General features: G+C 34.4%; 1 protein-coding gene across 3 annotated transcripts in view; it reads left to right on the top strand.

Annotated features, from left to right (window-relative positions):
- LOC113927521 (integrin subunit beta 3 binding protein) overlaps nt 1-25,833 on the top strand; it is a 67,136-nt gene that overhangs the window by 22,650 nt on the left and 18,653 nt on the right. For all 3 annotated transcript variants that reach the window (XM_027603415.2, XM_027603407.2, XM_027603425.2), the window contains 2 exons: nt 11,433-11,568; nt 19,173-19,242. In XM_027603415.2, coding sequence (XP_027459216.1) covers nt 11,433-11,568; nt 19,173-19,242 — 206 coding nt within the window. The remainder of the gene's footprint in view (nt 1-11,432; nt 11,569-19,172; nt 19,243-25,833) is intronic.

Genomic DNA, 25,833 nt, shown 5'->3' with positions numbered 1-25,833 from the left:
AGAGATGTTCAAAACTCCCAAATTCCAGTGTTACCAAAGTAGCCACAGACCTTCATGGAGATTAATGCTCCATGATGTTAGGGCAAGTCTGCAAAAGTCATTTTCCTTATGAGTCTCCTAATGGAGAAAACAGAAGTATGAATCAACCCCTGTGACCTTCCTTTAATATCTGGAACGTGTACTACAAATACCATGGTTTGCTGAACCTCCCAAATTGTTGGGGGGTAGTGAGGAGTAAAGAATGTTCCAGTTTTTCATCACCTATAATATTTAAGCTGCTCAAGTTATTGTCCTCCAAGCACTGTTTCTAGATGAATTTTCAGAAATGAAGATGAATTATTTATTACAAACTGCTGCCAATGGCAATTCAGATGAATTTATAGGGACAACTAGCTACCTAATCATGTACATAGTCTCGTTCAGGCCACCTCAGAGAAGGAATGGAAGAAGCAGATGCTACAAGTAGGAAGGGAAGGAGCATACTTCCTACTGCGGCCAACTCAGTAGGCTTACTGCTGGAGGGAATAACAGTGCAAGTGGGGGAGGGTGGGGGAGGTTTGCTAATTGACGCATGGATTCCCAGGCTAGATTACTCTCTTATTATTGGTAGGACACTACTGATTATTCCTAGGGCCTAAACTTGTCTTATCTCTCTGAGACAAGGCTTCTGCCAACTCCTGAAATTAGAAAGAACTTTGAATTTCAGGGCATTAGGAAATTTTATAGCTCTCATTCTGCAGTCCTGTTTATTGATTTGGTTCAAATCTACATTGTTCTCTCCCCCCCTTCCCTTCTTTCTTCCTTCCCCTATTATTACAGAAATTTTCAAACATAAAATAGAATAGTACAATGAGCTTCCATGTTCAATGATTATTAACATTTTGTAAATTTTGCTTCATATATATATGTATATATACATATGTGTGTTTATCTGTATATTTTTTTCCTGGCATGTTTTACAAGTCCCAGACATGTCATTTCATCGGAAAATTCTTCAGTGTGTATTTCTAACAGATAATGACTCTTTTCATAACCACAGTGCCATTTGCATCCTTAAAAAATTAATACTAATTCCTTAATAATATAATTCTACACAGTCCATATTTACATTTCAGTCATTGTTTCAAAATGTCCTTTTATAGTTGGCTTATTAAAATCAGGATCCAAACAAGGCTTATACATTGTAACGTTTCTTATATATCCTAAGTCTTTTTAAATCTTGTTAAACTTTACCGTTTTTTTTTTTTTTTTGGAATTTATTTTTTGAAAAAACTGAGGTATTTGTTTTATATATTCCACACTCTGGAGTTAATTGATTCATTTCTTGTGGTATCCTTCAAATGATTATTCTTCAAATTTCCTGTAAAACTGGTAAAGTTTAGAGGCTTGATTAGATTCTGATTCAAATTTTTTATAAGAATACCTCGTAGGTAGTGTGTGTAGTTCCTATTGCATCCTCTCAAGAGCATAAAATGATCTGGTTTTTGGGTTTCGGGTGTTAATCAGCCTGATCCACCCATAATAAAATTCCCCATTAATCTTTCCTCATGGTTTTTTTTATTGATGATTATTTCCTAGATCCTTTATTTCACTGCAGTTACAAAATAGTGGTTTTTCTTTTACCTTTTTATTATGAAGAATTTCAAACAGACAAAGGTAATGCACTACCTATTCATTACCAAGCTTTGATAATTATTAACACAAGGCTAATCTTATTTCACTTATACTCCCATATATACTTTAGTACCCCCATACTAGATTATTTTGAAACAAATCTGAAATATCATCCATAAATACTTCAGTAATTATTTTTAAAAGATAAAGATTTTTAAAACTATAATAGTATTACCATATTTCTATAATAGTATTACCATATTTCTCAGAATTGATAATTCCTTAACCATCAAATGGACACTTTGTTCATATCTTCCAGTTATCTCATGTACTTTCTAATAGTTTTTTAAATTTCAGCATGTATATGAAGTACAATTCATATAACATTCATCATTTTAAAATATACACCAGTAATAGTATCCTCACTATGTTGAACAACCATCACCACTATCTGATTCCAGAACATTTTTTACACCCCCCCCCAAAAAAATCCTATATCTCTTAGCAGTTAAGTGGTGCTAATTTCCTCTGCCTCTGGGAGGAGGCCAGGTCTGTGAATTTCATTCTTTTCATGAAAGTAAGCTGGCTTTCTCTGTGAGGTTGGGGTCTGCTGGGCTTTCAGTGGATGTGAGGCCATCATCTGGCCAATGCTCTAATAGAAGTGGAACTTCTTGGGCTGGAGTAGTATGCATTCCTTGACTTCATGGTCTAGACATTCAACTGTAGCACCAGTCTCATTTGCATCTATGCTTCTGCATGTTCTTCCCCTTTGGCCACTTCTCACTCCCAATACTGAGTACCCCACCAGGTCTGGGGACACAGAGAGATTCTAGGCCCCTGGCAGACTTCTTAAAGGTGAACTCCACTGCCTTGCCCTCCTTCCTTCAGGCTCTGGAAGCCCTCCATGTCACGTAGGCATTAATATTCTAGTGATATACCAGATTGGGTGAGGAAACTAAAATTCAGAGTAAGTGGTATACCCACAATAGCATAGCTAGGACACAGCAAAACTATTATATGAGCCCAGGCTCCCTTCAGTATAACACAGCTGTTTTTCCTTTAGTGTAATTACTTAAACGCTTTATGAATCTTCATCCTATTTGGCAAAATCTAATTTCTAATACTCTTTTTGGTTCCTATTATCTTTACAATTGACTAAATTTATGAAATGTTTTTTTTCAAGATTTATTTAGTTGAGGGGGGAGGAGGGGCAAATGGAGAGGGAGAGAGAGAATCCCAAGCAGACTCCCCCTGAGCAAGGAGCCCAATGTGGGGCTCGATCCCACGACTCCAGGATTATAACCTGAGTCGAAATCAAGAGCCAGACACTTAACTGACTGAGCCACCCAGGTACCCCTGAAATGTTTTTAAATATTGGGTCAATTCAATAGGAGCAAAGAAGGTCTTTTAAATATCCATATGGAAAAAAAATAATTTATCTTTATCTCACTTGATACACAAAAATTAATTCAAGAAGTGTCATAGGCATAAAGTAAAAGTTAAAAGCATCAAGCTTCTAGAAGGAAATATAAGAAATTATCTTTGAGACCTAAAGTAGACAAAATTTCATACAACAGAAAAAGTACTAACTCTAGAAGATAAAGTTAATAATAATAAGGTAGACTTTATCAAAATTAGAAATTTTTGCTCCTCAAAAGACACCATTAAGGAAATGAATAGGCAAGCCAGGGATTGAGAAGAAAATATTTGTCTCACATCTATCTGACAAAAGACTTATATCTATAACATATAAATAAAAAATAAAAAGACAGTACAATAAAAATCTACAAAAACTTGAACCAACATGTCACAAAAAAATATTTAAATGGACAGTTAGCACATGAAAAGTTGTTCAATATCATTTATCATTGGAAATACAGATGAAACCGACAAATGGATACCATTCCCACCCACTAGAAGAGCTAAATAACAAAACAGAATGGCTTTTAAAAAACAACAGCACTAGGGGCACCTGGCTGGCTTAAGTCGTAGAACTTGCAACTCTTGATCTCAGGGCCCTGAGTTCAAGCCCTATGTTGGGAGTAGAGATTACTTCAAAAAAAAAACAAAAACAAAAACGGGGCACCTGTGTGGCTCAGTCAGTTAAGCGTCTGCCTTTGGCTCGGGTCATGGTCTTGGGGTCCTGGGATCGAGCCCCATGTTGGGCTCCCCCCTCAGTGGGGAGTCTGCTGCTGCTTCTCTTTCTCCCTCTGCTCCTCCCCCCGACTCATGCTCTTCCTCTCAAATAAATAAATAAACTCTTTAAAAAAAACAAACATGAGGATGACTAAAACAGTGCTAAAGATTGATAAGGATGTGGAGCAACTGGAACTCTCTTTTACTGATTGGAATTTAAAATGACACAAATACTTTGGAGAACTCCAGCTTTTATTTTATAGAGAGAAGTATAAATCTCTATCCTATAACCTAGCAATTACATTCCTAGCTTTCCCAAAGAAATAAAATGACATATCCACAAAAGACCTATTCAAGAATGTTTTTTATTAAAGACTTATTTATTTATTCTAGAGACAGAAAGCATACTTGTGAGTGGGAGGGGAAGGGGAGAGGGAGAGAATCTCAAGCCGACTTCAGCTGAGTGCATGGAGCCTGACCTGGGCTGGATCTCATGACCCATAAGATCATGACCTGAGCTGAAATCACCAGTCAAGGCTTTAACTGACTGAGCCACCCAGGCACCCCGACATATACAGGAATGTTTTCAGCAACTTAATTCATAATAGCCCCAAACTGGAAATAATCCAAATCTCAGTCAGAGAGTAGAAAAACAAATTCTGGTATATTTATACAAAGCAGTACTATTCAGCAATAAAAAGGAACACACTACTACCACATGCAACAATGTAGATGATCTCAAAAACATGTTGAACAAAAGAAACCAAAACCGGAAGTTACATAGTTAATTTATATGAAATTCAAGAATAGGCAGAGGTATCTATGATTATAGGAATTAGAAAGTGGTTGCCTGTGGGCTAGAAAGTGGAAATTGAGTGGAAAGGTGTAAAAGGAAACCTGAGATGGTTGAAATGTTCCATATCTTGTGTGGTAGTTACATCAGAGTAACCAGTTTTCGATCTCCTCAAGCTGAACTCTTAACATCCGTGCATTTTAATTAAATCATACTTTAATAAACAGATAAAAATATATTTGAGGTGGAATTCACTTTATATTCTGAAAAATATGAGGATATATGAAGGAATGATGGGAAACAGCCATGAAAATATTTCATTAAAATCTCGACAGTTACATGCAGGAGAGTTACAGAATAGTGTTATCTTTAATATGAAAGTTAATATTTTAGGGGCGGCTGTGTGGCACAGTCAGTTAAGTGTCCGACTCTTGGTTTCAGCTCAGATTATGATCTCGGGGTTGTGGGATCGAGCCTTGCATCAGGCTCTGTACTCAGTGCAGAGTATATTTAAACATTCTCTCTCTCTCTGTTAAGGAGTCGATCCCATTTACAATTGCACCCAAAACCATAAGATACCTAGGAATAAATCTAACCAAAGAGGCAAAGAATCTATACTCAGAAAACTATAGAATACTCACGAAAGAAATTGAGGAAGACTCAAAGAAATGGAAAAACATTCCATGCTCATGGATTGAAAAAACAAATATTGTGAAAATGTCTATGCTACCTAGAGCAATCTACACATTCAATGCAATCCCTATCAAAATACCATCAACTTTTTTCAAAGAAATGGAACAAATAATCCTAAAATTTGTATGGAACCAGAAAAGACCCCGCATAGCCAGAGGAATGTTGAAAAAGAAAAGCAAAGCTGGTGGCATCACAATTCCGGACTTCAAGCTCTATTACAAAGCTGTCGTCATCAAGACAGTATGGTACTGGCACAAAAACAGACACATAGATCAATGGAACAGAATAGAGAGCCCAGAAATGGACCCTCAACTCTATGGTCAACTAATCTTCGACAAAGCAGGAAAGAATGTCCAGTGGAAAAAAGACAGTCTCTTCAATAAATGGTATTGGGAAAATTGGACAGCCACATGCAGAAGAATGAAACTGGACCATTTCCTTACACCACACACAAAAATAGAGTCAAAATTGATGAAAGACCTCAATGTGAAACAGGAATCCATCAAAGTCCTTGAGGAGAACACAGGCAGCAACCTCTTCAACCTCAGCCGCAGCAACTTCTTCCTCGAAACATTGCCAAAGGCAAGGGAAACAAGGGCAAAAATGAACTATTGCAACTTCATCAAGATGAAAAGCTTTTGCAGGGCGCCTGGGTGGCTCAGTTGTTAAGCATCTGCCTTCGGCTCAGGTTATGATCCCAGGGTTCTGGGATTGAGCCCCATATCGGGCTCCCTGCTCAGTGGGAAGCGTGCTTCTCCCTCTCCCGCTCCCCCTGCTTGTGTTCCCTCTCTTGCTGTCTCTCTCTCCCTCAAATAAATAAATAAAATCTTCAAAAAATAAAAGCTTTTGCACAGCAAAGGAAACAGTCAACAAAACCAAAAGACAACCGACAGAATGGGAGAAGATATTTGCAAATGACATATCAGATAAAGGGCTAGTATCCAAAATCTATAAAGAACTTATCAGACTTAACACCCAAAAAACAAATAATCCAATCAAGAAATGGGCAGAAGACATGAACAGACATTTTTCCAAAGAAGACATCCAAATGACCAACAGACACATGAAAAAGTGCTCAACATCACTCGGCATCAGGGAAATCCAAAGCAAAACCTCAATAAGATAACCACCTCACACCAGTCAGAATGGCTAAAATTAACAATTCAGGAAATGACAGATATTGGCGAGGATGTGGAAAAAGGGGAACCCTCCTACACTGTTGGTGGGAATGCAATCTGGTGTAGCCACTCTGGAAAACAGTATGGAGGTTCCTCAAAAAGTTGAAAATAGAGCTACCCTACGATCCAGCAATTGCACTACTGGGCATTTACCCCAAAGATACAAATGTAGGGATCCAAAGGGGTACGTGCACCCCGATGTTTATAGCAGCAATGTCCACAATAGCCAAACTGTGGAAAGAGCCAAGATGTCCATCGACAGATGAAAGGATAAAGAAGTGGTGTGTGTATGTATGTATGTGTATACACACACACACACACACACACACACACACACACACAATGGAATATTATGCAGCCATCAAAAGGAATGAGATCTTGCCATTGCAATGACGTGGATGGAACTGGAGGGTATAATGCTGAGCGAAATAAGTCAATCAGAGAAGGACATGTATCATATGACTTCACTGATATGAGGAATTCTTATTCTCCAGAAACAAAGTGAGGGTTGCTGGTGTGATGGGGGGTGGGAAGGATGGGGTGACTGGGTGATAGACATTAGGGAGGGTATGTGCTATGGTGAGTGCTGTGAATTGTCTAAGACTGTTGAATCACAGACCTGTACCTCTGAAACAAATAATATATTCTATGTTAAAAAAAAAGATAGGAAGGGAAAAATGAAGGGGCGGAGTCAGAGGGGGAGACGAACCATGAGAGACTATGGACTCTGAGAAACAAACTGAGGGTTCTAGAGGGGAGGGGGTAGGGGACTGGGTTAGCCTGGTGATGGGTATTAAAGAAGGCACGTACTGAATGGAGCACTGGGTGTTATACGCAAACAATGAATCATGGAACACTACATCAAAAACTAATGATGTAATGTATGGTGATTAACATAATTAAAAAAAATGAAATCTTGCCCTTTGCAACGACATGGATAGAACTAGAGAGTATTATGCTAAGCGCAATAAGTCAATCAGAGAAAGGTAAGTATCATATGATCTCACTGATATGAGGAATTTGAGAAACAAGACAGAGGATCATAGGGGAAGGGAGGGAAAAATGAAACAAGACGGAACCAGAGATGGAGACAAACCATAAGAGACTCTTAATCTCAGGAAACAAACTGAGGGTTGCTGGAGTGGAGGAGGGTGGGAGGGATGGGGTGGCTGGGTGATGGACATTGGGGAGGGTATGTGCTATGGTGAGCACTATGAATTGTGTAAGACTGATGAATCACAGACCTGTACCTCTGAAACAAATAATACATTATATGTTAAAAAAAATTTAAAGAAAAGATTCTCTCTCTCTGCTTTCCCCCCCAAAATAAATAAATACGTCTTTTTAAAAAATAAAATTTTAGTATTTTTAAATTGTGGAACAATAATGAATATAAGTAGAAAGACCAATGTATCAACTTTTTTAGCCAATGTTTTATTTTTCCTATTAAATTTTTTTAAAGTAAAATTTATATATTGTAAAATCCACAGATCTTGAACATACAATCCAATAGGTTTTTAACAAAGGTATACCCCTGTGTATCAAACACCCAATCAAGAAGTAGAAAATTTCTATCACCACAGAGCTAATATATTGGTTATATTCTTTCTCTGCTATCCTTGTAAGATCACTGAGATTAGTGCAAAATGCTTTTGCTTCCATAACTATTATTACAAATAACAGTGAAACCCCAATTATTAGAACCATTAAGGATGATAATCATGGTAGCAGATAAGTTAGTTGATCTCTAGGACTGTACTGAGAATCCTAGGCCCAAATTGTGAAAAGTACCTGAAATAGCTAGTATATGGAGTATTTTAATATAAGTTCCATAATAGTACTAGTAATCTATAATAATGTCTTAGGTAAGACATTCCAGTGACCTAATTAACCAGTGTAAGGTTATAAAGAATTATCTCCCTTTAGTTGCCCTAATTTTTCTTTTGTTTCTGGTTATGCAAATATCTATAGTACCTGTGTTTTAAATATTTCACTGATAGCATAGGGTAGTACTTCATAATAATAATAGCAGATCCTTTCCATCATATTTCCATGCCGAAAGAACCCTTAGTTAGTACTTTCTAGACTGTTTATAATAGGTAAAAATCAATGCAATACAGGTACCTTTTTGGTAGAATATGCTTTAAACAAAGTGACAAAGCAAGCTACAATTTGTGAACAATATTGAAGGAGAATGTCACCTATATTTGAAATTATGAAGTGAACATTCATTTTTTTTAGACAAAAATCAATGCCCAAATTTTAGCTTTGCTAATATACACGGTTTGACCGCTTTACAAAAAGTACAGTGGTATTTGGGCTGATCAGAGAGTCTTTTTTTAATAGTGGCATTAAATATCTCTAAGGCATCACTGAATATTATAAGCAGTTATAAATTATTATAGAATTATGACATTGATTTCTCTTTCTCTAATTTTATTCACATCCCGAATTCCTTCCCTTCTCTAGCCAAATCTAGTCTTCTCACTTTTTCTTCCTCTGTTTTCTAAAGGATCTGGTAGCTAGCACTTTTCATTGCTGAGTGGAAAGAAGGCCAGATTTTTCAATTAGTAGCTCAGTCTTCCCTGAAATCCCAATCTTAACTTTTCCTGGTGTGGGTTAGATGGGTTCTAGGATCACTTTTAAGCATCTTCAGGGTTTTAAAGTTAGAGGACCTTGATAAAACTTTGAGGGGGAAAAAAAAATCTTAGAGAAGTAAGATTATGCCTTTGTGTATCAGTAGTCAGGTATATTAAAATGTGTTACTTACTGAAGAACATTTAGTGGGATAGTAAGGGAAGGTAGATTTTCATTTTTCCCTCTTTGTATAGTATTTGTAGACAGACGTTTTTCCAACACAGATGACCAAAAAAAGAAAGCAGAAGAGAAGCCTCAGTATTTTTCCCCTTCTCTCCCCCCACTCTAAGAAGTTTCAGTATTTTAAGGTGAGGGGAAACACACACACACACACACACACACACACACACACACACACACACACACAGAGACTTATTTTATGAAAGCTAGAAAATGGTTTTCAAGGACAAATGTATGATCTATAGTAATGTTTAGATATTTGGCAATTGGAAAAAATAATTTTTGATAAAATAGGAAAACAGATTGACATAAATGTACATTAGTGTAGTGACTTTCATTTCTTGTACATATACAGTGAAATAGTTCTAAGCAATAAATTCTTGGAAAGGTAGGGTAGGATTGAATAAATGTCATAGTTTATGACTGAATACATATAAACAGGTGAAAACTCAAGATGGAGAGGTAATAATAACCACCTGATAAAGAGACTTAAAACCTTTTCACCCTACAAAAAAGATTGCCTTAGAGTTATAACTTGATATAGTTTGATTTTTAAAAAAGATATTGGTTACATTTGTGGCTACTATGGATATATGAAATAAAGAATGGAAAGCCTTCTGTTTCCCCAATATGAAAAAGTATTTATCATTTAAAACCTTAACTGTAAAAAAAAAAAAAATTAATGCTTTAGATTCTGGAACTAATACGAAGATACTGAAAAAGGTGACACAGCCACTATTTCTGCCAGGGTGTCTAGAAATAAAGAATCATTGACAATGGAGAATTATATAACTATTTCAAGTCAGCTACCAAACTAAAGTTTAATTCTACAATATAAGTAATAACATCATAAGCCTTCAGACCTTTTTTAATCCCCCAAATCCAGCCTGTGCCATCTGTAGCACCTCTAGATTTCAGGTTTTTCATACCTTTCATTTTTGCTTATCTAAACCTCACCCTTCCTCCTCACAAGAATCCTTCCGTAAAATTACTGCAGCCCACTTTGATTTTCCCTTTCCTCTCAATTTTTGTAGCACCCATACTACTGTTAAGACCTCTTCTCTGCTGTTTATAAGGCCAGAATAGTTTTTTTCTCTTTCTTTGTACATATTAGTTAGCAAGTGCTGGGTGATCAGTAAGCATTACAGAAAACAGTTTAAAAGGAGTTCAGAAGAGCAAGCAATTAATTGTGTGATAATGGGTGTTTGGAGGAAGTGGATCATAAATGGGGACCTAAACCAAAGGAAGATTTGATCTGGGAAAGATAAGAAAGGACACTCCAGCCTAGGATCACAGAATGAGCTGAGGCCCAAATGTGTATAATCTAAGTGACTGGGACTACAGGTGTCATTTCATACTAGATGAATGAACTAATGAACAAGTGAATGAAATTCATAGTGGCTTGGCCAAGGTTACTGGACTGTTCCTTTTACATCATTCATTCATTACACATTTTTGAGTTCTAGGGCACAAAGATGAAGAAATACTTATTTTTAGGAATTCAGATTTTAATGGGGCAGACAGAAATGTGAAAAATTATTAAAATAATTTTTAATTTTATTGGAGGAGGTATGCACAGGTGTGTAGGAACACAGAGGAGAGGATAGGAGGGTACCCTGTAGGATAGGCCGAATTCTCAAGGGCCTTAAATTTTAATGTTCAAATAACATTATTTGAATATGTTAATATTCAATTATGTTGTAATTGTTAAAAAAATAATGTTCAAACATTATTTTGGTTATTCTTAAGACAAGAAGTCAGTATGTCAGAGCAACTTTGTGAAGGTGTAAGAAAGCACTTAGCCTTCCTAGAATTTCCTTGTGGATTTTACTATAAGAAACTTCTGAGTTTCCCTGGCCTAGCCCCATAATTATACTTCAGGTTCAGCAGACAGCAAAAGTCAGGATATAACTGGAAGAGTCAGCCATCTCTAAACTGTTTGGAAATACCATCTCAGAAGGCAGTAAACCTTTAATATTAAATTTTCACAAATATCAAATTGAGATGCCCTAATCAGTGTGGAGACCTGAATTATCTCTAAGACTTTAAGAATCGTGTTCATTTTGGAGGTGGTAATTAATGGTATTTAAATTCTGAAAAGAAAGAGCAAGGAAAATAATACTGGTTTGAATTTTACAAGTTTTAAAAGGCATTCTCAAAGAACCAAACATAAGTATTTTTGTCTCAATATTTATTTTCAGTCATTTGATTCTTCAAAAATCACAAGGAAGAAAAGTATTACAACTTATTCTCCAACAACTGGAACTTGTCAGATGAGCCCATTTGCTTCTCCTGCAAGCTCTAAAGAACAAGAGCACAAAAATGAACCATCAAATGGTTAGTTGAACATTCTTTTCCATTTATTGTAATATTTTTCTAGTTATTGGTTAAATCAGAATTTTTATTTAATAGTATATGGATCTTGCTGCAGCTGATTTTTTCTTTTTTCTTAAAGAATTCAACATAAGGAAGGCTAGAATATAGGACTACTTTGGACATAAATGTAAACTTTCTAGGCACTTATTTTAAAATGCTACTGCAGACTTTGTTCCCTTACTATCCCATCCATTAAATAGAAATTATGGTCTGACTGCCTTCAGCTACTATCAATTATAATGGTTACAGATATACCCCTTAACAAGCTATCCATCATGTGCATAAATTAAAAGGCATATAATTCAGGTACTGCTGCAATACAGTTTAAGAGAGCTACTTCTAAATGTTATTTTTAGTCATGTTGTCCATTTAGTTTTATCCACATTTCGTTTATCTTTATATAGCTTGCTTTTATTTATTATATTTCATTTCCTTCTTTACCTTTACTATCTTAAGTGCATTTGCAAAAAAAATTTGTAGGGTTTTCCACTAGAGAATAACCCAATTTTAATATGAAATTGTTTATTTTAAAATATTTAATTTTGACTATGCATATTTCTTGTTCTCTCGTAGTTTATTGCTAAAATATTTAAAAGATATATGAATCTAGATTTCATAGGTTTAATTTTTAATATTACAAAAGGTCATGAATCAGTGACATGTCAGGTTTCTATAATATAAAATTCTAAGTAGGCTCAAATTTAATAAAATATATTTTAGAAGTCCTGTGATTAGCCTAATTCATATTTTACTGTTTAACATTTATTGAGTGCTAAGAATATACTAGAAGCTACACAGAAACAAAGAAATCTCATTTTACCTAATTTGTTGTAATGAAACCCATAATGAGATCTTAAACTTTTGAATGACTTTTATTTTACTTTAATCAAATGCTTTTTATCTTAAAGCTATTATTATTAGGTTTGCTTTCACAAAAATGTGTGAAGATGTATACATTTTCTTCAAGCTCTATCTGTTTTTAATACACTTAATATATCTTTTGTTTAAAATTAAAAATTAGTGCCTTAGAGATGGCACATCTCTATACTGAAATATGAATAGATTTTAAGTGGATACGTACTCAATTTCCATATTGAAATTAAATATGGACTTAAGGGAACATTCCTTTTGCCCATAAAAAGATGGGTCACATGATCCTGGTTGACATTTAAGTGGATAATTATCACAGATTATAGTACTAAGTAAGCTCTTTTTTAAAAAGTCATATAGCAAGGGTTGCTGGGGTGCTGGCAATATTCTATTTTTTTAACTTATATAGTGGTTATATTGGTTCATTAAACTGTACATATATATGTTTCATATACTCTTTGATATATGTATCTCACATACAAAAGTCTCAACATAGAATTCTCTAGGATCTTATATCCCATTATGTCATTTTTAATCATTACATTGCTTGTCCTAATATGTCATCTTATACATGTTTTAGAAATAAGAAAGCCTGACTCTTATGAGGTGATTTAAGTTCCAAATGATCTCATAACTTCTATTAACAATTCTCAGTTTTTAAATATTGTACAAAACATAAGATGCAACTTAAATAAGCACTTTTATTTAAATAGAATTTTCAAGGGCATTTTAAGTGCAATTCACTTCCCATCACACTTAGGATATAATTCAAAACTTTATGACTTTTAAGGCCATACATCATCAAATACCTGACCACCTTGTCTATCTCCTTTTCTACTACCCTTCCCACATTTACACTATAACCACTCTTACTTTCTTGCTACTCATCAATCATGTTAAACCCCTTCCTTCCACAAGGTCATTGCACTTTCAGGTCTCTCGGCCTGTATTCCTTCTGTTATACTCTTCCTCTAGGTATTTATATGTACTTTCTATATACATTTGAACTGTGTACTATGTGAACAGATGATTTATTATTAAATTTAAATACATTTGTACTTAGAAAGAAAAATCTGTTTCTCAGTCTTCCCTCTACTTAGACTCTACATGTGGGCCAAAAACAGGGTGAATGATTCCAGTTTGTACTTTTGAGAGATATATATTTATTTACTTATCATCATATATATTTCTCATTGTTATATACGTTTTTGTGTGTGTTATCATTATATTGCTGCCCTCCCCTACCCCTTAGCAAATTTCTCCAAACTATTATGCTTTTCAGTAAAGAGGAAGGATGCATCAGACTTATTATTTAATAATTAGAGTAGAAGGATAAACAACAAATTTGCATAGTCAAAGAGAGTATTTGTGAATTAGACAATAGATCTGTAGAAATCACCCAGACTGCAGCAATGTAATAACACAGAGATAAAGAAATGGAGAATATGATAAAATGGTAAAGAGAAATGATGAATAGAATAAGAAGCTCCAACATACATCAAATAGGAGTTCCATAAGGAGGAAATAAGGAGAATGGGCTGAGGCAGTATTCTAAGATAAAAGGACTATCAATTTTTCATAATTTCAATTTCACAGTTAAGGAAAGATGAGAATTTCCAGGTTGGAATAGCATGCTTAGTCTGAGCAGGATGAATGAAAACAAATCCACACCTAGTCATATCATGGTAAAACTGCAAACTGTCAAAGACAAAGAGAAAATTTTAAAGGCCACCAGAGAAAAAGACATATAGCCCACAAGGGAATGACAGACTGATAGTAGACTATCAACAGACTCCAGCAGGAAGTAGAATAATACCAAATAAAAATCACAGCTGAATTTTTTTATTCAGGAAATGAAGATGAAATAAAGATTTTTTTCAGACAAAGTCTGACAGAATTTACCATTCACAGAGACTCCCTGAAGGGGCTACTAAAAAATCTACTTGGAGAAGTAAACTGAGCCTCAGGTAGAGGAATGGAATGCAAAGAACAATGGTGAAAAATAAATTAGCAGACATGTTGGTAAATTTAATATAAATCTAATTACAAAAATGTGGCTACAAATTCTGCTCACTACAAAGCAAAAGACAATTTGAGAAGGTTAAAAACAAATAAAGACTGTAATAGCATGGAATACTGATGAGGGAGCAGGAAGAAGCTAAAGTGTTTTAAGATTCTTACAATTTTTAGGGAGCAGAAGAATATCTGTTAACTGACTTTAAAATTGTGTCTTTTTTATTTGCATGTAAAAATGGGGAAAATAATATCTACCTCAGGATTATTGTGACAATTAAAGTAATATACAAAAAACACTCAGAGCATTGCCTGGCATGTAGTAAGTTTTCAATATGTATTTTAGCTGTTTTTATTAATATAATTAATATTAATAAAAAACAAAGCAAATATTAACTTTAAAAAAATTAATAGTTGTTATAAGAATATTAATATAGAGCAAAATGGACTTTAAAGCAAAAAAACCTTATTGAAGATAAAGGAATCTATACATAGTGAGAGAAGGAGTCACTACTAGAAAAAGATTTCTGAAACTGTGTGCATCTAAAACAAAAACAAAACATAATGAAATAGGACAGGATTACAAGGAGAGACTCACTAATCCCTAATTATAGTAAAATTTAAAGTACCTCTTTCAGAAACTGATGAAATAGATAAAAACTTAGGAAGGATATAAACAGTTTGGAACATAGCTAGCAAGTGTGATCTAATGAGCTGTGGTCAAACAAGTATAATACCCAACACATGATAAAGCATGACCTAGAACTTTTACAAAAAATATAACCAGTTTGGAGTCACAAAGAACTCTCAACATACTAAAATTGCTGTCACAGTCGCTAACCAAAATTTTGTGCAGTTAGGAATCAATAATAAAAAGGCAGCCCTCTAAAAATTTTAGCCCACCTATTTGGAAACCTAGAACCTTCTAAAATTCATTGTTCAGAAAAATCATAATGGAAAGTATAAAATATTTAGAATTGAATGATAATAACAAAAAACTTACAGGAAAACTTTATACCTAAATACTGCTTTATACTAAAACAGTTCTTAGTGGAAATTTTGTACTTTTAAATGCATATATTTAGAAAGGAAGAATGATTGAAAACTAATAAGCCAAGCATTCAACTCAGATGGATGGAAAAAGAATAGAACAAACCCCCAAAAATACAAGAAAGGAAATAGTAAAAGATATAAAGTATTAAATAGAAATAAAGTATTAAATAGAAAACAAGGCAATGATTTAAAAAAAAAAGGAGGTTCTTTGAAAAGACTAATCAAATGGTAGACCTCTGTCAAGACTGATTTCTTTTTAAGTGGGAGAAGGAACAGACAATATGTATTTCAAAGGAGCTGATAAATTACTATCAGCTTAAATATATGATGAGCAGTTTGAGATATATGAGCCAAATGCTTCTTAATGTGGTCCACAATCTAATTTGGATGAAAGATTTTAAAACTTACCATTCTGCTTCTCAAATATTAATGTTTTAGTAGCTAAAAAGCAATTCCAATTTTCTCATTGATACCTTTCTCTTCAATAATATAGGTAATATTTTAAGAATATTAAATTTCTTCCATGGGACTCAATAAAGGTATTTTGAATTTTAAAAAAGGAACCATTAACATTGTTATTTTTCATGAATTAATCCTCTAAAGAGGTTCTTCACTCTCCACTCTTGTTTAATAATAATAATTTGGTTAATTAAAAGAATAACATGATTTTGGGGTACCTGAGTGGCACAGAAGGTTGGGTGTCAGACTTGGATCCTGACTCTGGCACTTACTAGCTTTAGGGCCTTGGATAAGTTATGTGGCCATTCTGTGCCTCTGTTTCCTCATCTGTAAAATGGGAATAAGAGTGACCAATGCAGAGTTTTGCAGATTAGTTTATATATGTAACATTTAAAAACAGTGCATGGCCCTAAAAATACTATTTAAGTGTTAGCCGTTATCATTAACATCATTGATTGTACTTCTAAACATCATGATCTGTTGAAAGTTATCTTCATTAGTCAGAGAAGGGGCTCCCTGAGCCTTACCAGAAAGTCCAAAATACAGTTTTGAATGTAGCCCAGATTCAGTGATGGTACATTTTTCACCAGTGTTTTGTGAAACTGCCTTTAAAGGGAATCACATACACAACTGTTTGTTATATATAACCTAGCAAGAAACAGTCCATATAGAATCTGCAGCTATTTACTGTATGTTAATTGCTAATAGAATGAAATGAAATCAAGGAAGCAATTTTTTTTTTAAGATTTTATTTATTTATTTGACAGAGAGCACAAGCAGGGAGAGTGGCAGGCAGAGGGAGAGTCAGGCTCCAAGTGTTATTCTTAGAGATATTAAAACTCCTCCTATTTAACAATTGGAAAGTATATTAGAAATGTAAGTCCTTCTATGAGGAGATTGAGATTAATGCTATAGATTACATTTTATAGAATAAGATATCTGATCCCCTTACAATAATAAAAATGTTTCAGCAGGCATTGAACACCTGGTGAAAATTCAAATAAAGCATTCTTTTACTATTTCTCACCTAACTTTATTGACTGATGGTGCTAAAATGTGAAAATTAATTATAAGTTAAAGGAACAAAGTAATTTTAATATTTAATTGTGGAGCTTTATTGAATGCAGACAGCAGAGCACAAAATTCAGGAAATTAGTATTAACCTTTAGGCAAAGATTTTCTGAATATAAGGTTTAATGTGTATCATGGGATTTCATATCCAGCTTGATTTTTTTAAGAGAGATGGATTTTAATAGACTTTTTCCTCAGAGTTCTCTAAAATCATAAATAAAATATTGTTACTGTTGGGGCACCTGGGTGGCTCAGTCGGCTAAACAACAGTCTTTGGCTCAGGTCATTATCTCAGGGTCCCGGGATTGAGCCCTGCATCAGGTTCCCTGCTCAGCGAGGGGCCTGCTTCTCCCTCTCCCTCTGCTGCTCCCCCTACTTGTGCTCTCTCACTCTCTGGCAAATAAATAAAAATAAAATCTTTTTTAAAAAAATGGTTACTCTTTTTCCCTTTAATCCTTTGTTAAATAAACTCTTACTATTTGGAATTTAAGGATAGAGTCAAGTCAAATAATGAAAAGTTAATAAAAAGAGATAACTAGTACTTTAGCAAGATCTCTAAATCACAAGTTTTTCTCTTTTTAGAATTAAAGACTATTTTGAGATAATTTAGTTATGATACTTTTTTTTTTTTTTGAGAGAAGCCACAAGATCCAAAGTAACAATGAGGGAAATTATTGTTAGTTTCTGAACCAACTTACTCAGTGAAATTATAAATATCAGAGAATAGAAAATATACTTTAAATAAACTTTTCCCCTAGTAATAGGAGCAAATAAGAGTAATGGAATAAAAATTAAGTGAAGAAAAAAGTATAAACCAGCATTGGAAAGTCTGTTCCAGACAGTACATTAATATATTAATAAATTATATTTGAAAATTTAAAGAAATTGCCTTCGTGTTATTTGTGTACTCAGTTTCATCTAGAAGTATCAGATCCTCCTTCAGTATTACATAGAGCTATACTTTCCAATACATGTAGATTACAGAGCATTTGGATTGTGGCTCATCTGAACTGAGATGTGCTATAAGTGTAAAATACACACCATATATCAAAGACAGTGTGAGAAAGAGAATATGAATGATCCCACTAATAATTTTATATTATCATATGTTAAAATTAGAGTATTTTGAGTATGTTGGGTTAAATTAAATAATAAAATTTATTTCACCTGTTTTTCCTTTGTGAAGAATAAGGACATTGAGTTAAATAATAGTTCCTGTGCCAGTTGTTGAACAAATGAAACAACATAAGAATACATAGTGTAAGGAAGTTGTCACCAATTTTACATTTAAAAAAATGATTTCTCTGGACTTTTTTTCATTTGTAGTAAAAAGTTTGGATTATTCATTCATTTGCTTGCTTATTCATTCAATAAACATTTATTGAAGGCCAGTGTATGTAAGACATTAAGAATTTATTATGTCCTCAAATACTTATTATACATCAAATATGTTTAAAGTATATGGGGTACTATACTATGAAGTACAGTAGAACCAACAACTAAATGGAGAGCTCATAAAACAATTATCTATTTGACCACTAATAAATGCAAACATCATATTCTACTAGAGCTATAAAATCAAATTTACCTTTCAATCCCACACACAGGATCTTTCCAAGAATTTGCTAAATCATTATGCATTTTTTCAATATATATTTAAAGTCAGGCACATTTATCAAATTTATTTTACTGTGACATCACTAGAAACTCACTACTTTGTAGATATAAGTATCACCAACCTCTTGTTAACTTTGAGGCAAAAAATAGGGGTGAAATAATACAAACTGGAAACTTTAAGATAATATTGTTTATTAAAATATTTGATGAAAGTATCCTTTATCTAGTAAAGATTATTTTTTTTCTATATAAAGTCATGAATAAAAAACTGGGATATTGGAAAATAAAAAAAAATAGCTATTGAAAAGTTATCCGTAATAGTGATTTTTTTTTCCATAGCAAATTCTAGGATACTTTTTCTTTTCCTACTTCCCTTTCATTAGTCTACCTTTTTATTTTCTATTTAAACTTTGTTGATCTAAATTCTATTTAAAATTTGACAATTTTCCCCTTAAGTTCTTCTTTTTACTGCTTGTATATAGGAAAAAGGAAAAAATTGAGTCACCTCAGTTTAACCGAAAGGAAGGAATCTACAACAAAAGACAATGATGAGTAAGTTTGTTGTTTTTGAAATAATAAACACATGTCTTAAAAGAATCATATTTCTTAAAGTAATAATTTAAGAGAAATAATCTATTTGCAAAAATTTTAAAAAATAGTTTATACCTGAGTTGAAGTATTCTTTTTTAAAGAAGTAAAATATTTTGTGATGTGTTTTGCAGTGTTCATGTGATCATGATATGTAATATCTTAATTTTTTTTAATATTTCTTTGAGAGAAAGCGAGAGTGCAAGTGGGGTGAGGGGAGAGGGAGAGGGAAAGAGAGAATCTCAAGCAAACCCCCCACTGAGTGCAGAGTCCCATGCAGGGCTTGATCTCAGGACCCTGAGATCATGATCTGAGAGAAAATGAAGAGTCGGATACTCAACTGACTGAGCCACTCAAACGCCCCTGTGATATCTTAATTTTAATACTCATTGAGTGCAGTTTCCCAGCCCATGAATAAGAGACCAGCTTAAGATAAAACTGAGGAAAATGCCCTTTTCAGATTTTATATGGATGGAAAAATAATCTGTTATCTGGGAACATAATGCCTAACAAATACCTGGTTCAAGAGCTAGGAACACAGTGAAGCCAGCAGAGTAAGAGATCCAGAGGAACCCAGGAGGCTTTTATATGCCAGCACCCAACTATTTTCCTATTGGCCAGCCAATGCTGCCTTGAATGAAGGTATTATCTACAAAAATCTACTTCCCATATATATCCTGGAAAGGATAGTTTTATATCTATCCACCGAGGCTGGAAAATTGAATTAACCAGAACAGGGGGTTAAATTTTCAAAGTAATTCATACGTTCAGCTCATTTACCCTTTCAGCTATATTGTCTGTGTGCCACACAATATGATGGGTGGGTAAAGATGAAGAAAATGAAGTTTCTACCCATTGGGAGTTTATGGTCTTATGTTGTAGGTTAATATACCTTTCCAAACTCAGAAATAGGTTATAAGTTATGTTTCAAAATGTTTTTTTAAATCATATGAGTGGAATTCAGAATGCATTTTCCATACGAATAGTGTTGTAACTTGTGGTTATAACCCCAGAAGTCTTTTTTTTTCATAATGTAGCTGAACTATAGTCTTAATCAGTACTAGTCTAGATTAAAATATACAAAAATTGAATGCCATTTAGAGTACAACAGAGACAAAGGGAAGAGTTTCACAGAGAAATTTCTTTGTTTGGCATCTCCTACATCTATCATCATACCCCTTTATCTGCTTTTACTAGATGCTTTTCCTAGCCATGCTCCCCCAGCTCCAAATATTTTCATGTGCCCTGTCCCACAAATATTTTTGTTGTGAATTACTACTCCTTCCTTCCCCCAAGCAACGTTCCCATTTCCTCAGTGAAACCAGTCTCAACTAGATATTAAGAGGAAAGCATTCTTGGGGTTCCTGGGTGGCTCAGTTGGTTAAGCATCCAACTCCTGGTTTCAGCTTAGGTCATGATCTCGGGGTTGTGAGACTGAGCCCTGCGTCGGGCTCCGTTCAGCATGGAGTCTGCTTCAGACTCTCTCTCCCACCTCCTCTGCTTCTCCTCCCATTCATGCTCTCTCTCTCTCTAAAATGAATAAATAAAATCTTTCCCAAAAAAGGGAAAGCATTCTCTTTTTGTTTAACTTATTTAATGTATTTTAAAATTGTCAATATATACACACAGAAAAATAAATTGTACAAAAGGACATACAGTGAGAGCAAGGGGCAAGTAACAATTTTTGAAACATGTATAATCTTATAGTTGAAAGCAGATAACACCCAGGTGTTATATAAGACTGGGTGTTATATAAGACTGATGAATCACTGAACTCTTATCTCTGAAACTAATAATATACCGTATGTTAATTAACTGAATTTAAATTTAAAAAAATGAAAGTAGATACCTGCTAAACCAAATGAATTTCTGATATAATTATATGAAGTATAAAAAACTTAGGAATAAAAGTAGGCAGTGAAGGAGGAAATGTTTTTGGACAACAGTGATCAAGCCAAACTTATCCTTGCTTTCCGCCAAATCAGCTCCACTTAAGTTATTCTAACTTTTTATAGTTTCTTCCCTTCCTTATTCTTCTGAACCCATCGATTTGCTTACAGCTCCAGATTTTTAACAACAGCTCTCGTAGCAGTGAGCTTTAAAGTAGCAAGGGAACAAGAACCTTTGTTATGGTTCACTTAGGAATTTGCCTATATTTACTTAATTTCTCTCAATGTTTATTTCTAAAGATCCCTATTATTTATGTATATCACTCCATGACTTGATACTAGAATTAGTGAACTTAAGGACAAGCCAAGATATTTTGCAATAGATAAAAATTATGGCTTGCTGATTGTTTTTTTCCACTCATTATAAACTTACTCAATCCTAGTCAATAAAGCCATTTTACTAGCTTTAGTAATGGGTTCTTCATTTGTTCCATTTGTTTAGATTTCTTTTATTATCTTGTAAAGCTGTTCTAAAGACTTGGTTTTTGAAAATCTGAAGTTAAATTGAACATTTCACATTTGTACATCAGTTTTAAATGATCATAGCATTTTTTGATTAAAGATTTTATTTATTTATTTGACAGAGAGATAGCGAGAGCAGGAACACAAGCAGGGGGAGTGGGAGAGGGAGAAGCAGCCTTCCCCCTGAGCAGGGAGCCTGATGCAGGGCTCGATCCCAGGACCCTGGGATCATGACCTGAGCCGAAGGCAGACACTTAACGACTAAGCCACCCAGGCGCCCCGATCATAGCATTTTATATTTCGTTTTGGCGATTGTATAGGTTAGGGTTGTCCAGAGAAACAGAACCAATTGCAGATACATATATATGTAATAATATAATAATAATATAGTATTAATAAAATATAACATTTAATGATAATAAAATGGCATTGATATATTGTTATTAATAATTAAAATGTATTGGGGCACCTGGGTAGCTCAGTTGGTTAAGCATCCAACTCTTGATTTCAGCTCAGGTCATGATCTCAGGGTTCTGGGATAAAAAGCCCATTGGGCTCCATGCTCAGCAGGAAGACTACTGGAGATTCTCTCCCTCTGCCCCTCCCTCCATTTGCATGCACACACATGCTCCCTCTCTCTAAAATAAATAAATCTTTTTAAAAAATAATTAAAATGTATTGATAATGAGTTATATGTATATAGTTGCATATATAGAGATAGATTGATTATGAAAAATTGGCTCATGCAATTAGAGAGGCTAAGTCCCACTATCTACCATCCACAAGCCTGAGACTCAAGAAAGCCAGTGGTGTAATTCAAATTCAAGTCCAAAGGCCTGACAACCAGGGGAGCTGATGGTGTAAATCCAAGTTCAAGAGCAGAAGAGCGATGTCCCAATTCAAACAGGCAAGCAGGATGAGTCGCTTGGGTGGCTCAGTGGGTTTAGGGTCTGACTCTTCATTTCAGCTCAGGTCATAGGGTCATGGGATCAATCCCCATGCTGGCTGTGGAGCCTGTTTGAGATTCTCTCTCTCCCTCTCCTCCGGCCCCTCCCCTCCATGCTTGCTCTCTTGCTCTCTCTAAAAAATAAAAGAAATTTAAAAATAAAAATAAATTTAAAAAAATAAACAGGCAGGCAGGGAACCAATCCTCCTTTCCTCCACTTTTGTTCTATTCAGCCCCTCAATGAATTAAATGATGCCCACCTACAGTGGGAAGGTAGTCTACCCTACTAAGTTGGTTATACAATGGTGATTTTCTAACTCCATCATTCCTTCTATTAGCCGGCCTTTTTAAAATTCATGAGTTCATAGTGATAAAGGGTTTTGCCTTGCTTTCACCCTTTCTGTATTTGCACCCCTTCTCAGAGATACTACATCTTTAGCTCCTCATAGCAGCAGTATATTTTCACATTTGCTTAATCTTACCATGAACACAAAATAGTTTGAGAATTCCTGCACTTATAGCACTATTAAAAACAAGCTTGCAAAGCATTCAAGTTTTGTTTGCAAATCTTTTTTGTCTTTAACTTGACAGTATATAGTCAAATTACTATGTTCAAAACTACTTGGATTAGTTCTCTTTTGTTAATTTTTTCTATTTTAATTCAGGTATAGTTAACAGTGCTATATTAATTTCAGGTGTACAATATAGTGATTCAACAATTCTAAACATTACTCAGTATTCATCATGATAATTGTACACTTTAATCCCCATCACCTATTTCACCCATCCCCCCCTCCACGAAGCTCCCCTCTGGTAACCATCAGTTTGTTTTCTATAGTTAAAAATCTGTTTCCTGGGGACACTTGGGTGGCTCAGTCAGTTAAGCATCTGCCTTCAGCTCAGGTCATGATCCCAGGGTTCTGGGATCGAGCCCCACATCGGGCTCCCTGCTCAGCGGGGAGCCTGCTTCTCCCTCTGCCTGCAGCTCCCCCTGCTTGTGCTTGCTCACACTCTCTCCCTCTGACAAATAAAATTTTAAAAAATGTTAAAAAAAATTTTTTTAAATCTGCTTCTTGGTTTGTCTCTCTTTTTTCTTCTTTGCTTGTTTGTTTTATTTATTAAATTCCATATGTGAGTGAAATCATATAGTATTTAATTTTCTCTGACTTCTATTGCTCATTAGCGTTATACTCCCTACCTAGTTCCATCCATGCTGTTGCAAATGGCAAGATTTCATTCTTTTTTATGGCTGAATAATATTCCAGTGTGTGTGTGTGTGTGTGTGTGTGTGTGTGTGTGTATACACCACCTCTTCTTTACCCAATTCATCAATTGATGGACACTTGGGCTGCTTCCATAATTTGGCTATTGTAAATAGTGCTGCCATAAACAGAGGTGCATGTATCTCTTTGAATTAGTGTTTTTGTATTTTGGGGTTAAATATCCAGTGGTGCGATTACTGGATAGTCGGGTAGTTCTATTTTTAACTTTCTGAGGAGCCTCCATACTGTTTTCTACAGTGGCTGCCCCAGTTTGTATTCCCATCAACAGTGTAAGAGGGTTCCTTTTTCTCCACATTACTTGCACTAGTGTTTTGTTTGAAGAATTAGTTATTCATTTGAAGTAGTTAGATTCTCTTGTTTCTGTTTTTTTTTTTCAATTTTAATCTTTTTTCTCTCATCCTTTTTGATTTAATTTTTTAACGATGTAAAACATTAATATGATTCCAAAAGCCAAAACTTTACAAAAAAGAATATTCAGAGAAGTGTCACTCTCTCCCAGTTCTTTCTATCTACTCCCTGTAGGTAACCAAATTCATTAATTTCTGGTTTCCCTTTCTTATGTTTATTTTTATAAAATCAAGTTGTTTCATTTCTTTTTTCTGGTTTCTCTTTTTATACAAAGATGGCATATAATGTATACTCTTTTACACTTTTTGTTTTTCAATTATGTATATGTCCTAAAATGACACCCTGTTAATCAATTTGGTAAGTTTTAAATATAAGAATTATTCCAACAGGAAAATATAGTTCCACATTCTAGGTTTAAAATTTTTTTCCCCAGAAAACAAGCAGTTAGTGACATGTCAATAGAGATCATTTATAAACAGACACCTACACATTAATATTTTATGTGAACTTCCATATCCTTTATACTCTGAAAGGAAAATATATTATATAATTCACTGCCATTGGCTTTCCTTCCTCTTGGCAATTTGCTGCTGGCTACTGTCACTGCTATGAAAATACAGTATTGGTGACTATCTTTCTGCAGGTTTACTTCCATTAAACCTTTTCTTTTCAGATTGTAGATTCACATGCTGTTGTGAGAAGTAAAACAGAGAGATCATGTATACCCGTTTCTCACTTTACTGACATGATAACATCTTCCAAAACTATAGGACAGTATCACAACCAGAAAATTGACATTGCCACAGTCCACTGATTTTTATTCAGATTTCTTAAGTTTCACATGTACTCATTGGTGTTTGCATATATATGTTTTTAGTTCTGTGTAACTTTATCACATGTGTAGGTTCACCACCATCAAGATATAGGACAATCCCATCACCACAAAAGTCCCTCCTGTTGTATAAAGCTTATTTTTAACCACTGGCTTATTCTCTTATAGATAGAAAAGCAATTTTTTTTTAGACTTTTAAAAAAATTTCTATACTAATCCAAATAAAACCTTTTTCTAATTGTAAAGAATTATGCTAGAATTGGGTTTTTTATTTGTTTGTTATGAATACAATTAATTGTGACAGGTAGCCACTTTCCAGAATTCTAAGTCTGGGGGAAAAAAAGAATTCTAAGTCTGAGTTACTCTTTATTATGTTTTAAGCATTCAGTTATGCAACAAGAATCTGATTTGTGGTTCATTTTTCTGCTTAAATCACCCGGTCTTTAGGAGTGAGTTAGTTGAACATGCTTATCAAAAACTTAAAATGAAAATAAAGTCATGCCTATATTCTGTAGGTAAGTAAAGACTAAAAGAGAAACCAATGTTTACAAGAGACTTATTTTTCAACTGTTCAAAATTTTTGACATGGAAGAATGAAAGCCTTCCCCCAAAGATCAATAACAAGATAGGCATGCCCATTTTCACCACTAGTATTCAACATTTTACAGGATATTCTAATCAGAGCAATTAGGCAGAAGGAGGGAAGAAAGGGAAGAAGAAAGAAAACAAAAGGCA

This window comes from Zalophus californianus, chromosome 4 (assembly GCF_009762305.2).
Source record: "Zalophus californianus isolate mZalCal1 chromosome 4, mZalCal1.pri.v2, whole genome shotgun sequence".
In the NCBI taxonomy this organism is placed as follows: domain Eukaryota; kingdom Metazoa; phylum Chordata; class Mammalia; order Carnivora; family Otariidae; genus Zalophus; species Zalophus californianus.
The sequence above is the reverse complement of the archived record's forward strand: the minus strand, read 5'-3'. Positions and strand labels throughout refer to the sequence as shown.